Source organism: Eptesicus fuscus, chromosome 6 (assembly GCF_027574615.1).
Source record: "Eptesicus fuscus isolate TK198812 chromosome 6, DD_ASM_mEF_20220401, whole genome shotgun sequence".
NCBI lineage: Eukaryota > Metazoa > Chordata > Mammalia > Chiroptera > Vespertilionidae > Eptesicus > Eptesicus fuscus.
The window spans coordinates 48,257,684-48,272,683 of NC_072478.1; the positions used below are offsets into that span (position 1 = coordinate 48,257,684).

The 15,000-nt window shown below is 41.1% G+C and overlaps 1 protein-coding gene across 4 annotated transcripts in view; it reads left to right on the forward strand.

Moving 5' to 3' along the window:
- Positions 1–15,000, forward strand: part of KLHL2 (kelch like family member 2) — an 82,793-nt gene that overhangs the window by 26,228 nt on the left and 41,565 nt on the right. For 3 of the 4 annotated variants that reach the window (XM_054717668.1, XM_054717670.1, XM_054717669.1), the window contains exon 4: positions 2,246–2,367. The exons of the other annotated variant lie outside the window; for it this stretch is intronic. In XM_054717668.1, the coding sequence (XP_054573643.1) occupies positions 2,246–2,367 (122 nt within the window). The remainder of the gene's footprint in view (positions 1–2,245; positions 2,368–15,000) is intronic. 4 annotated transcript variants of the gene reach the window in all.

The following is a 15,000-nucleotide window of genomic DNA, read 5'->3' on the forward strand; positions in this document are numbered from 1 at the left end:
ATCTTAAAAGAATGTGTGGGAATTAGCCTGGGGAAGGAGGGCTTGGGGAGACAAGGAGGACAAAGCTCATCAGAAGCATGGTAGGTAATTGCTTGGTGTGTGGGGAAAAGTACGAAAAGTTCCTTCTTGGTATATTTTAAGACTATAAGTAGGAGAGAGGGAGGAGGTCAGATAGCGAAGCAAGGGTGGACGTGGAAGGGGGTTGCATTTGCATGTCTGTGTGGGAGCTGCTGAGGGCTTCTGGGTGCTACTGTCAGGTCTGTGGAGCCCATTCTGGAGGCAAGGAAAGAATTAGGAGGTTCCTGCAGAGGGCTTGGCAAGAGGTGATGGGAGCCCCAGTGGCACAGTGGCAGAAGGGATGGGGAGGTGAAATTGATTTGAGATCTGTCTGAAGTTAATTCTGCAGGTTTTGGTGAACAGTGGGATGGATGGCTAAATAAAGAAGGGAGAGTCAAAAATGACCCTCAGGTTGTCAGTGACTGTGTCTGTGTGGATATCCTAGTTAATAGCTTCAGAGTGCTACATGATCAAAACACAGAAACCAAACACTAATCAGAGAGAGAAACTGTGGGACGTTAAAATTGACACAAGATGAACTCTGTACAGTACCATTGGATATCTTTTTAAAAATGCATTATCAGAAATACATCTCACAAAACCATACTGTTTAAAGATTTCTTCTATGAATACAGCAAAGGGCAGTAACTAACGTGATATGTTACAACTAGAATTAGATCGAAATAGCTTTTACAACTCTTGAATATGTGATTTGATTCTTAGTGGTTACTGGAATTTTTTAAACTTGTAATGCAATTTGTGGCAAACTGTTTTTGTAAATTAATGTGAAAAATAAAGATTAAAAAGTTTCTGAGGCAGTATATGATTGGCATTGAATTTGTTGACAGTGACACATTTTTCTGGGGAGAGATAATTTATATAAAAATGACGTAAGGAATATATGAATTAGTAAAGTGTAGCTTAGAGCAGTACTTTAAAAATGTAATATTAACAACTGCTTGGCAGAGGACTGTTTTTCAGTTATATGTATAAATTAGACTTCTTTTTGCCTAAGCTAAGTGATGCCTAAATCCCAGGGGGTGAATTCACTCCTTGAGAACTATGGCTTTATGCTTGTATGAATCCAGGCCCTGCAGGGGTTTGCACATCACAGGGGCCCTATAGGTCTATCAGACATGGCTAATTCTAAAAGTTCACTTATAGATCAATTAGATGTGGCTAATTCTAAAAGTCCTCATGGGAATCACCAAAGTATCTTCACTTTGGACACAAAAGAGCTTCCAGATTATACAAATCTAGTCTATCCACAAGATCCAGAGAGCGTAGGATAGGGGAGGGTGATTTATATGCAGATAAAGGATTATTTTTCCATGTTCCTCAATCCTCCTTCCCTGCCCTTTTTCTTTAAGGGGGTGGGGGGAAGAAACATGATATAACAGCAGACACATAACCCAGTCCCCTGTCTTCCTGCTGTAAAGACATATGTACCTTTTTCTCTTATCTCTCCTTCCCTGTGATACTGATGTATGCTTTCCCCCCTGGGAAGTAGCAGGTAAGTTTTTGAGGTATTTTAGCTCTTAGGAGAACAGCTTCTTTCTGAGCTCTTGTCAGAGATAATCCCCCGGAAAGCAGGCAGTTAGTTAAATGTATGTCACTATTATTTTTCCTTTCTCCCAGGGTTTGTGTTTGCAAAGGGATTTTGTGTAATTATGGATTCCCCTAGGCTTTTCTTTAAAAGAAAATTTATTGGGGTGACATTGGTTAACAAGATCATGTAGGTTTCAAGTGTACATTTCTATGGTACATGATCTTTTGCATTTTGTGCCCACTACTCAAAAGTCAAATAATCTTCCATTACCATATATTTGGGCCCCTTTACCCTTTACTTACCCCCACCCCCTTCCCTCTGTAACCACCATACTGTTGTCTGTGTCTGGGAGTTTCAGTTTCCTAGCGCACATGTGAGTGAACTCGTATGGTTCTTAGCTTTTCCTGACTGACTTATTTTGTTTAGCATAATCTCAAGGTTCATCCATGTTGTTGCAAATGGCTATATTTCATCTTTTCTTATGACCGAGTAGTATTCCATTGTATATATGTACCACATCTTCTTTATCCAGTCATCTATTGAAGGATCCAAGCTGTCTCCAGGTCTTGGCCACCATGAATTATGCTGCAATGAAGCAGTGTTTTGCTGTAGTGTCACTCTTACTCCTTTGTGTTTTAGGTGAGATGAGTGAGAGCCGAGCAAAGAGAGTCCGAATAAAAGAGGTAGATGGCTGGACCCTGAGGATGCTAATCGATTATGTTTACACTGCAGAAATCCAGGTTACAGAAGAAAACGTACAGGTAAGATAAACACCCCATACCATTTAGTGCTTTATACATGACAGGTTTTTTCTTTCTTTTCTTAAAAATTTTTAATGTTGACACTATTGCAGATGTCCTCCATTTTCCATGCCAGTTTTTAAAATCAAAAGTGCATAACCATCCAGAATACATTTTGTACCAAAGTAATATAATTCGTTGTTAAAACTGTATTTCTGAGAGACATTTGGAATAATTATATCTCTTTAGTAATTTTTCTGATTTCAGTATTTTTTATATTCTTAAAGTTCTAAGACACAAATCTTTCTGTTCTCGGAATGACACTCATTCTTTTATGAAAACACTGTCATATTCATTTATAACTACTGATTGATGCTGCCCACATTTGTCTTTATTCTCTTGAAGGTTAAAATCTACAAAGGATGTTCTTGACTACCAACAGCCTTTTTTACTTCTTGTATTAATGTACCACTAGAGGCCCAGTGCATGAAATGCACGCACTTGGGGGGTCCCTCAGCCCGGCCTGCACCCTCTCGCAGTCCGGGAGCCCTCAGGGGATGTCCGACTGCTGGAGGCAGGAAAGGCTCTTGCCACTGCCACTGCGCTCGCCAGCCTGTGAGCCCGGCTTCTGGCTGAGCGGCGCTCCCCCTATGGAAGCACACTGACCACCAGGGGGCAGCTCCTGTGTTGAGCGTCTGTCCCCTGGTGGTCAGTGCATGTCATAATGACCAGTTGTTCCTCTGTTTGGTCGATTTGCATATTAGCCTTTTATTATATAGGATTCTCTTTAAGTACTTCTAGAGTTTAGCTGAAGTTAGACATTGCATCGTTCCTACTTTCTATACAGAACAAATGTTTTATGGGTATAATGTAAATGTCTAAATAATATAGATGTATATGAAGTAGAAAGTGAAAATGCATCTTTAAATTTGCACTTGCACTGGCCGGTGTGGTTCAGTGGTTAAAGTGTCAGCCTGCGCACCGAAGGGTCAAAGGGTTGCAGGTTCAATTCCCAGTCAAGGGCACATACCTGGTTTGCAGGCTTGATCCTGCACCCCCACTGGGGCTTGTGTGGGAGGCAACCAGTCGATGTGTCTATTTTACATTGATGTTTCTCTCTCTCTCTCCCACCCCCCACTCCCCCCTTCCTTTCCCTCTCTCTAAAAATCAATGGAAAAAATATCCTTGAGTGAGGATTAACAACAACAAAAATTGCCCTTCCCTTCATGTCCACCCCAGCCCACACACATTGACCTACTGCTCTCTTTCCTCAGAGGGTAACCTGTTTACTGTGAATTCTTTCACACATTGTCTATGGAGTTACACACACACACTCACCATTTTCTTGACATAAGTATATTTTCACTATCCCTGTTGTTGTGTAACTTGCTTTTTTCACTGAACAAAGTGTGTTGGAATTCTTTACACATCAATACATATGGGTCCAGCTTTTTCTTTTGTGTGGTACTTCATATGTTAATCAGCATGTACGATTTTTCACCTTTACAAAATGCTGTAGTGGATCAACATTTTAAAATTTGCATTAAAAAATTTCATAGGATAAGTTCCTCAAAATGTAATTGGTGGGCCAAAAGGTACATGTGTATTTTAATTATTGATAGATATGCTAAATTGCTATCTAAAAGTTTTTATTTATTTGTACCCCTTCCAATAGGTAAATGTGTTTTAAGGACCACAAAAAGAATTAGCCGCAACTTCTAACTTTTGTTTTTAATCCTCACTGGAGGATATGTTTTTTTATTGATTTTAGAGAGAGGAAGGGAGAGAAACATTGATGTGAGAGTGAAACATCGATTGGTTGCCTCCCTTATGTTCCTCTACTGGGAATTGAACCCACAGCCTAGGTATGTGCCCCGACCAGGAATCGAACCCGCAACCTTTTGGTGTATGGGGTGACACTCCAACCAACTGAGCCACCCGGCCAGGGCAGGACTAACTTCTTAAGAAATAATCTCTAAATTCTACTTGCACAGATAGGAAGTTGTGGTTTCAGTCTTTAGTCCCTTGTAATTAGTTGAAATGCGCTGCAGGATATTTGAATGTGGAGACTCAAATCTTTGCACTTTAACTTGTTAAAACCTGCTGTTATTAGATCTGAAATATTGGCAGTGGTGATCTTTCCCAGGTGGCCTCATTAACCTTTGCTTGGAAGTCTTGCTCATGAGGTAAAGCATTAGAAAAACTTTGGTTGATACTGAAGTTGTGTTTGAAATTGTGAATTAGGTGCGAGGTGAACCTTTTTTTTTAACAGGGAGGAAAGTGTGTGGGACGTGTCATGCGATAGCAGCACCGATATGTAATCTCAGTCTGGTCTTCTCTGTACGGTCATGCTATTTGCTGGCTTCTATGATGTTATTTTCAATAAGATCTTATCTTGGGGTGTTTTTTTGCTCCTTCTTTTTAAAAAATTGAGTGTGCGGGCCTCGATTGTGTTGTATATCTGGCCTTCCAACAAATGAATTACTGCTTTGGTTTCTTTGAATCACACAATGTACCACAAGGGGGGAAATTGGAATAGATGATGTAGGTCTCAGAGACTAACCTGCGAGTTCAGCTCTGAATGCTGTCTGTAGTAGTTCTTGTGGTGGAGGTCGACTCTCATGTTTCTTTTAATGAGTATCATGTTCTAGTCCTGAAATATTAGTCACCACAGCCTTTCAGAAAAATCTCTTGCCATGCTAATTTGCCTTTTGTGTATATTTTGTAGCTCTTACAGAAATATATTCAAAGAGTTGTATTTGACCCACTTATTAAATACTTAACGTTCGTAGAGTTGCTTTTTTTTGTGGGAGCAGGGTTGTCTCCTCAACATAGGGCTATCTTGGTATGTTAAAACTTATCTTCCATTGAAAAATACTTGTTTTGGAAAAGGCAGCTTGGAAACAAGATGGATTAAAATAAGCTGTCTTTTCTGTAATAAGAATTTTTCAGTGAAATGTGAATAAGGGTTTACCTATCAATATTTTTGTCTGTCTGTACTTCGTTAAGTCTTCCTTGTAAGTGCTGTTCACCTTAAGGAAAGGCATGGTGTAGTGGGAGGTGACTGGTGTTCTTGTTCATGTTAAGCTAAAGTGTGAAATGGCCCCAACATAAACCCTGCTCTGAGTATTTCTGCCTTGAGAGTGCCGACAGTGGGGACAGAACAGTCTGTAATTCAAAGGTTTATGACTTTAGGTATATTTTCTCATTAGACCTAGAATCAAACTTCCTGTCAGGTGACCTCTCTTTTATAAGTTTCTGTTTTAGTAATAAGTTGCAGTTTTAGGATAGCAGGTATCTGTGTTTCAGGTTGGGATTGCATGTTTTATGTAGGATTACAGTACCTAGAATACTGAGGGCCAGCTGTGAGAGTCAGTCAATGACAGAGCAGGATCATAACCCTGGTTTCCTGATTCCTAGGTTAGGGTGCCTTCTGTGATACTTATAGTCTGCGTATCACAGCACATTAAAATACGTTACTGTATTATACAAATACTGGGCTTTAATTCTTGGCAATTTAAGGTTTCCCTGTTTGTGTGTGTGTTGCTGTTCTTTTGCTTAGCACTTGGGTATTTTACTTATGGTAAGGCTGGGAAATAATTTGAGCCAAGTGAGTTTAAGTTTGTTTATTTTATTTTTTGTGTGGCTTAGAACAACAGAACTTTATTATCTTATAGTTCCTGGAGCTACAAGTCTGAAATCAAGGTGTCAGCAAAGCCACGCTCTAAGAATTCTAGGGAAAGATGCCCCAGGCATCCTGTGGGTTGTGGCTGCCTCACTCCATCTTTCCCTCCATTTTCACACCACCTTCTCCCCTGTAATTCTTCTCCTCTTCTGCCTCTTATAAGGGCATCCTAATTCCTGAATTATCTCATCTTGAGGTTCTTAATTACATCTGAAAACACCCTTTTTTCTCAATAAGGTCATATTCACAGGTTTGGGGTAACATATCTTTTGGAGGGCTACAACACCCTGGATTTTGAGTCCTTATCACACATTCCTCTGGGTGGCAGATGAATTGCCACAGTTGTTGCTGTGGTGCAGCTTCACAGATAAGTTTATTTTTAAGAGAGAAATAAAAGGAGAATACAGATCTTACCATGACCATGCTTTTAATTGAACTTTTTGTTGTTGTTGCTTTGAGTAACTTAAATTTAGCTTGTTTCTAGAGTTTTCAGTCAAATTTTGTAAACTTTATGAATCTGGGGACAGAGGAAATAAAGCCAAAGGCAACTATCAAGCAGGCTTTCAAACTTCTTGGGGTCATGGACTCCTTTGAGAATCTGAAGAAAAACTGGATCCTTTCCCAAGTCAAGTGCACGTAAGCATATCACAAGGTTTGCTCACGCTTTGAGAGAATTCATGTACTTGGTTGTTTCTCTGTGTCCCTCAATATTAAGAATACTTGGCTTTATATACATCTGAAGAGTTTTCACATGGGTTTATTTTCAGCTATGTGCTAGGCATTTTACATATTCACTACCAAATTAAGTAGGTATTATTCTATTTTGCAAATGAGGAAGCTCTGAAGGTTTATTAGTTCAAATCAGACAACTATTAAGTTGTAATTAACTAGTGTTGCTTAAAAAGAGAGCTTATAAATTCAAAAATAAAAATACTTTTATAACTAAAAAGTATTTTTTTATTTTCCAAAAATTATTGAAGATTTACTTTTCTTTATTTGGTGTGCTGATGAACATTTTTGGAAAATTCTAAAGGAGTTTGGAATTTTTAAAAACATTTACTTCATTGCTAAATTTGTGGTTTTGTAACATATGTTTTTACTTCTCAGCTTTGGGTATTTGTTTTGGCTTGCTAAAAGTAGGTACGAGCTTTTCACTTGATGTCAGTGTGAAAAACAAAGGTAAGGATGTTAATAGACAATGAAAAATGTAAGTAAATGCTCTTATGCCCAAGTGTTTTGAGTGTTCAGCCACAGGTTCTATCTACATTAGAACTTTTATTATCTCAAGAGGATCTTAATAAGCATCTTGTAATTTTGAATGGATGAGTTTTAAACAGTTCATGAAACTTATATGTTGCATAAATTGAAATGATTTGAGGTAGGAAATCTCATCCTTTTAGAAAAGGAACAGTATTTAAATGAGAGTTTTCCAAGAGACCTTTAAAAATAATTTTTGGTAAGGAACACAATCTCAGTACAGTAGAAAATTCAATATAGTGTGTCCACTTTATTGGTGGTGTAGAACAGGTTGGTTTTGTTTGTTGTAGACAGGAAGTGCCAGTAGTATGTTGGTTTATAGTGTTTTAAACCATGAGTCATTCCTAAAAGCAGGGCACCCCAGGGAGGGACTCCCTTGGAAGGAGGCCTGTTGATGTGGTTGACCACTTAATCAAAAAAGGCTGTAAAGTGGAGAAACCATTTAAAAAATAATACATGTACTGTATACTCTAAATATTTTTACTTTCTTTCTTTTAAAAAAATACACTTTTATTGATTTCAGAGAGGAAGGGAGAGGGAGAGAGAGAGTTAGAAACACCAGTGACGAGAATCATTGATTATTTGCCTCCTGCACATCCCACACTGGGGATGTCCGACACTGGGGAACGGGCCCACAACCCAGGCACATACCCTCACCAGAATCGAACTGTGACCTCCTGGTTCATAGGTTGACGCTCAATCACTGAACAATGCCAGCCAGGCTAAATATTTTATATTAACCTAAAACATGTAACCGTACAATTGCATGCCAGTCTTTTGTTGTAAAACTAAGTATGGTCAGCTACTCTTTCTTACACACATACCACATCATAATAATGCATTGATTCTCTTTTTCTAGTTTTTTTTAACTACAGCAAGAACTGAGACTTAAAAAGAAATATCAGCCGAAACCGGTTTGGCTCAGTGGATAGAGCGTCAGCCTGCGGACTCAAGGGTCCCAGGTTCGATTCCGGTAAAGGGCATGTACCTTGGTTGCAGGCACATCCCCAGTAGGGGGTGTGCAAGAAGCAGCTGATCGATGTTTCTCTCTCATCGATGTTTCTAACTTTCTATCCCTCTCTCTTCCTCTCTGTAAAAAATCAATAAAATATATTAAAAAAAAAAAAGAAATATCAGTGTGAAGTCATCTTCAAATTACACAATTTCTGTTTCCTTACTCTCACGTCTAATTTGATTAAAACATTCCTTTTTGCATTAACACATTGGTCAAGTGATTATAAAGCAATCAACTTAGTCTCCATAGGAACAGCTCTCTTTTTACACTCACATTTTATTGGATTACACATATCTATTTAAGTTATATAATTTCAATAACAAGTGCAAGTGTCATAAACAGATTTGTGAGCAAATTCAACATGTATGAATTAACAAAGTGCAACTCAGATGGAGGGGCAGAAGTGTGCACGCATATTAAAGAGTATACTTTACAGAGGACATGGGGAGAGTTGGTTAATCAGGTGGGTAGATGAGCAAAGGTTGGCAAAGTGTGCTTTTGCTGCATATGTTTCTGCATTGTTTAAATCTTTAGTTGTTCCTGTCTCCCCCCCACCCCCCACCTTATAAGTAATGCTAAAATAAAATTCATGGATTGTAGCCTATTCCAATTTGTGAACTATTTTCTCAGGGTAGATTTTCAGAAACATACTCCCAGGGTCAAAGGCTTTCAACTTTTACTACAGGCCCAGTGCACGAAATTTGTGCATGGATAGGGTCCCTAGTAGCTGCTGGGGCCTCCCTTTCCCGGCTGCCGGCTGCCACCTGGAGCCTCCTTTCTTGAATTCCTGAGGGGACACTGCATTTTAGCTATATCTATAATAATAAAAGCGTAATATGCTAATTAGACCGGACAGCCGAACGACCTTCTGGACGAGGCCAGGGCTGTGAGGGCAGAGGCAAGCCGCTGCCGCTGCCAGGGCTGAACTCCTTGCACGAATGTCGTGCATCGGGCCTCTAGTATATATATGTTTTTGGTAGCCCATAATGAAAGTTGCCTGTTTGCTTTCTAGGAGAGTTGGCTAGTTTACAATGGTAGCAAAAAATGTGCTAGGGGCCAAGGCTTACTATACCTTGACCTGAATGGATGTTGTTAAAAAAAATTGTATCTATAGTGATCAAATGTGCTCTTTCATTATTTTCATTTATGTCTGTCTGATAATTAGTAAGGTATCAAATATTTTCCCTATGTTCGTATTCTGTATTTATTCTTTTCCAAATTGGCCCTGATTATATCTTTGACTTTGGTAATATTTGATCAAAAAAGAAAACAATCTATGTTTATTGTGAATGAACCAGCATAGAATATCACCTTGTGAGGGAGAGAGGAAATCCTGGCATTCATTGTCAAAGGGTTGAATGTTCAATTCAATCCAAGAAACAAATCCTTGAACTAGAACTAATGCACTACTCTGGTCATGTGCCAGGCACTGTATTGAATGGTTGACCATGTTGTTTAATTTTTTCAACATTCTGTAAGGTCGGTGCTATTTTCAATATACATTTGAGCCACTGTTAAATAAGTTGGAGATTTAGAGAAACCTTGGGTTAAAAATAATGGAAAAACAGCTGTAAAAAGATAATATTGGAGAGATGGCTTTCAGGCAGGGCCCCCGCTTTTTCCTTGGCATTTCCCCTTCATTTTTATACTGTTGGGAATGACATTAATTACAGATGTATTCTGCATAAGGGTTAGTCTCTCTTAAAACTTTACCTCTGGAAGGGATTTGTCCTGGAGGTGATGCGCTGTTAACCTTGTGAGTGAATAATAAGATGGCTTTCTTTCTGACCTTGCTGGCAGCAGCTATCCCGAGGGATGGACATTGGGTACGGGTGTCGGGGAGGGAAGGTGAGGTAGGTGTATTTAGAGGATGAAACCCTTGCAACCAGGAAAGGCAGATCTGAGTAGAGAACCATTGCTGGGTGCACAGAGCAGAGGGCTGGCTCCTGGTGGCCGAGGTTTAGGACTGTGAGATGTGCAAGTGCGAATGAGGTGGCCAGATGCCAAGGACAGACACTTCCTATTTCAAAACTGTACTCGGCGAGGCCTACATCCCAGAAAGAGGAAGGAAACTGTCTTCTTCCTTCTCCGCTGCACCCCTGAGGTCACAGCAGTCAGGTGGCAGTGTTATGTTCATTGATATTTCAGTTTATGACTGTTTGTAATACGGTTTCTGTGGGTAAGTGTGCAATGAGCATCAAGCAGCCAACTGAGAAAATAAACTTGTGAAACATAACTTATTTGTAAATTGGGGACCTAATGCCGATTTTAGAAGATGTATGCTAATGAAAGTTATAGGTTATATTTCACAATGAGACTTTTTAAATTCAGTGACAAATAGCTTCCTTATCTGCTCATGCATGCCCTTTGGACAGCTATTTCCTTGTTTCTTTTCAGGTCCTTGCTGGCATGCAAGGTCCTTCCACTTTAAATAAACAGGTGCTTCTGATATGAATATAAAATAGCTTGGAAATTAATAAAAATCTGCACTTACTGTAAAGTTAACAGTGACTGAGTTGTTAGTTTCATGTTTGCATATTTTCATAGACATCTGGAAATCTTACATAATGGAGCACTCAGACCCATTGGTCATATCTTCTCTAAATATACGGCTAATGGCTCAGGATTTAAAAGACGTACTATATAAACTATTTCCCTCAATGGAGTAAATAAATACCCCAGCTGAAAATAAACTACAGATTCTAATAGCTAAGCAGAAGGAGTGTACTTGTCTAAGTGAAACATCTTATGTGTAATTTGGCTTGTCAAACAACATGAAGTAGGATGAAAGCATCTTACTTTACAACGTGCAGCTGGTGTAAGAGTGTCACCGGGTGCTAATCATTTGGCTCGGCTACCTTCCATGTCTAATGTTCAGCTTGTCTTCACTAATCACTGGTAGCTTTCCCCCTACTTCTTTGTTCATTGCAGAAAACAAGTCCATAGAACGAAATTTTCAGGCTTTTATGTGTCTCCTTACGTTGGAAATCAACATATCTAGAAGAAAATATTTTTTTTCTATTTAACAAAATGATAGCATTTGAAGTTGTTTATTTAATTAGCTGGCCATGTTCTTTTGCTTCATGTTTCTCCAGTGCTTAAGATATTGCTATTGACATGAACAAGAAGAGTAATGTGTAGAGTTTATTTATTGTTCTACTAGAGGCCCAGTGCACAGAATCATGAACCGGTGAGGTCCCTCAGACTGGCCTGTGCCCTCTTGCAATCTGGGACCCCTCAGGGGATGTTGGACTGCTGGTTTCAACCTGATCCCTCTGTGAATCGGGCCAAAACTGGCAGTCCGACATCCCCTGAGGGATGTAGCAGTGTGTGAAGCGGCAAGCAGCCGGGGAGGCTGCCGCTCCCGCTCATACCAGCCCACTGCGCCTGCCGCTGCCACTGTGTGGTGGTGCTGCAGTGGAGGTGGGAGAGGCTCACGCCGCTGTAGCTGTGCTCCTGCTATGGGAACACACTGACCACCAGGGGGCAGCATCTGTGTTGAGTGTCTGTCCCCTGGTGGTCAGTGCGCATCATAGCGACGGGTCGAGTGGTCGACTGGTGGTAACGGGTCGTTTAGGCTTTTATATACTATCTAATAAAAGAGCAATATGCAAATTAACCATCACTCTGCTACACCCACAAGCCATGCCCACCAGCCAATCAGGAATGAGTATGCAAATTAACCCAACCAAGATGGCTGCAGCCGCGGAGAGAGCAGGAGGCTCGGGTTTCCCCGGCAATGGAGGAAGCCAAGCTTTCCGCACACCCTGGCCGGCCCAGGCCTCCATTCAAGGCTACAAAGTTTCAATTATAGAAGATAAATAAATCCCAACAAAAATGGCTGTGGCCACGGAGCAAGCAGGAGGCTTGGCTCTACTCAAGGCTACAAAGTTTCAATTATAGAAGATAAATAAACCCCAGATACCAGGGCCTCCGCTTGGGTCGCTGGGGGGCGTGGCCGGCCTGCAAACCACCACAGGCCCCTCGTCCAGGCTGGCCCATGCCCCAAGAGGACCCCCACCCTGATTCAGGACACCCTTCAGGGCAAAACAGCTGGCCCCCACCCATGCACCAGGCTTCTATCCTATCTAATAAAACAGTAATATGAAAATTGACCATCACTCCAACACACAAGATGGCTGCCCCCATGTGGTCAAAGATGGCTGCCCTCATGTGGACACAAGATAGCTGCGACAAGATGGCCAGCAGGGGAGGGCAGTTGGGAGGGACCAGGCCTGCAAGGGAGGGCAGTTGGGGGCAATCAAGCCTGCTGGGGAGGGCAGTTATGGGTGACCAGGCTGGCAGAGGAGGGAAGTTGGGGCCGATCGGGCCTGCAGGGGAGGGCAGTTAGGGGTGACCAGGCCTGCAGGGGAGGGCAGTTAGGGGTGACCACGCCTGCAGAGGAAGGCAGTTAGGGGCAAACAGGCTGGCAGGGGAGCAGTTAGGCATCAATCAGGCTGGCAGGGGAGTGGTTAGGGGTGATCAGGCTTTTTGGCAGAAGCGGTTAGGGGCAATCAGGAAGGCAGGCAGGCGAGCAGTTGGGAGCCAGCAGTCCTGGATTGTCAGAGGGATGTCCGACTGCCCATTTAGGCCCGATCCTGGGATCGGGCCTAAATGGGCAGTCGGACATCACTCAAGGGGTCCCAGATTGGAGAGGGTGAAGGCTGGGCTGAGGGACACACACACACACCCACACCCCTGTGCACGAATTTCGTGCACCAGGCCTGTAGTCTATTTATATAAAAGGCTAATATGCAAAGTGTCCCCTCAGGAGTTTGACTGGGAGACCAGGAGTTCGATCACTCGCTATGACGTGCGCTGACCACCAGGGGTGGTGCGGAATAAAGGAAGGCCCCAGCTGGCAGCCGGAAGGCCCCAATTGGCCCTGATCATCGGCCAGGCCTGGGGACCATGAATTTCGTGCACTGGGCCTGTAGTATATAGGTAAAACACTAGCTTGATGATCAAAAACAGTTGAGACTTGTAGTACTCAGAAGAAAGGCCAAACTGAGGCAGGCTCTGGTGAGAAGTGGGTGATGGTCATTAAATAAATTGCTTCCCCTTATCCATTTCTATATTGGCTGGAATCCTAGAGATCCAGAAAGGCATTCCTTTATTTTCTTTTTCTTGACTTTCTTTTACATAATATGTGATCATTTAAATGGGGTATATTCATTATAAAAAATTTAGAAAATAAAAATAAATAAATAGAAGTAGCCCTAACTGGTTTGGCTCAGTGGATAGAACATCGGCCTGCAGACTGAAGGGTCCCGGGTTTGATTCTGGTCAAGGGCACTTACCTCGGTTGTAGGCTCCTCCCTGGCCTGGCCCTGGTCGGAGCACGTGCAGGAGGCAACCAATTGATGTGTTTCTTTCTCATTGATAGTTCTGTCTTTCTCTCTCTCTTCCACTCTCTCTAAAAATCAATGGAAAAAATATCTTTGGGTGAGGATTTAAATAAATAAATAAATTAATTAATTAATTAATTGAAAGAAGTAAAAAGCCTTCATGCTACCACTATCCAGAGATAATTCCTATTAACAACTGTGATATATTTCTCTAATCCTGTCTCTATTTATGTGCATATGTGTTTACAAAAAGGGATTATGCTGTATATTCTGTTTAGAAATCAGCATTTTTCAAGTCTTAAATATTTATCTACAATCTCTTTTATTACAAAATCTTCCATTTTATTGATATTTATAGAATTTACCTCATCTGCTTCTTGTTATTGGACATTAAGTTCGTCCAGTTTTCGATAGATTACACAGCACTATAATATTCTTACTTTTATAACTAATCATATTCAACTTTGTCTCATGGTTTCCCTAGAAGCAAAGGCTTTTGTGCAGCTAGTTTATTTGGAAAGTGATCCAAAAGAGCAATAATGAGTGAATGGAGGATTTGAATTGGAAAGGAGGGAAAACCAGTTCAAAATGTGGTATAAATCTGGCCACAGCTAATGTAACAAGTTTATTCTGACCAGGACCTTTTGAGGAGCTTTATGAAGTTTGTCTCAGAACTATCTGCTTAGAGTATAAAAAAGGGGAGTATTTATCTGTCATCTTCTTTGGACTATCCTTGATTGGTCAAGAGTGGTTCGACAAGCATTATGTCCTCTGAGCTTCTAGATTGGGCAGGTGTGAATCCTCCGTGCATTCTGGGTGGGAAGCCAGAGAGAGGTTTGGTAGGGGTTTGGTGAGTCACTAGTAGGTGACCTCTTCACACAGTTCATCAAAGCCTACTTGGACCTGGTAGCTGTAGTGTCAACTTGAGTAGGAGATGAGGCTTTGCATTAGGACACAAGAGTCTCGTATGGATACATTCTAGGAATCCACTTTGTGTTTCTGGGTCAAAGGCCATCTAAAATTGTATCTCTTAAAATATAAACATTCACAAGAGTAACAAATTAATTTACATTCAGGTTGATTCATTTATTAGGCACCTAGATATTCTTCTAGGTGTAAAATAGATGTGGCCCCACTATCATAGAGTGGATATTCTTTTGCAGGGAGAGAGACAATAAACATAGGAGCAAATGCATAAGGTCAGTTTTGAGAGTGGTGCTATGAAGCAAATGAAATGGAGCAATGCTATTAGTAGTGACCAGAAGGTGTCTGAGACCATGGTGAGAACAGGAGGGTCTACTGTGGGGAGGAGGCTACAGGAAGGGGAGATGATGGCTGGGCCCCAAGGC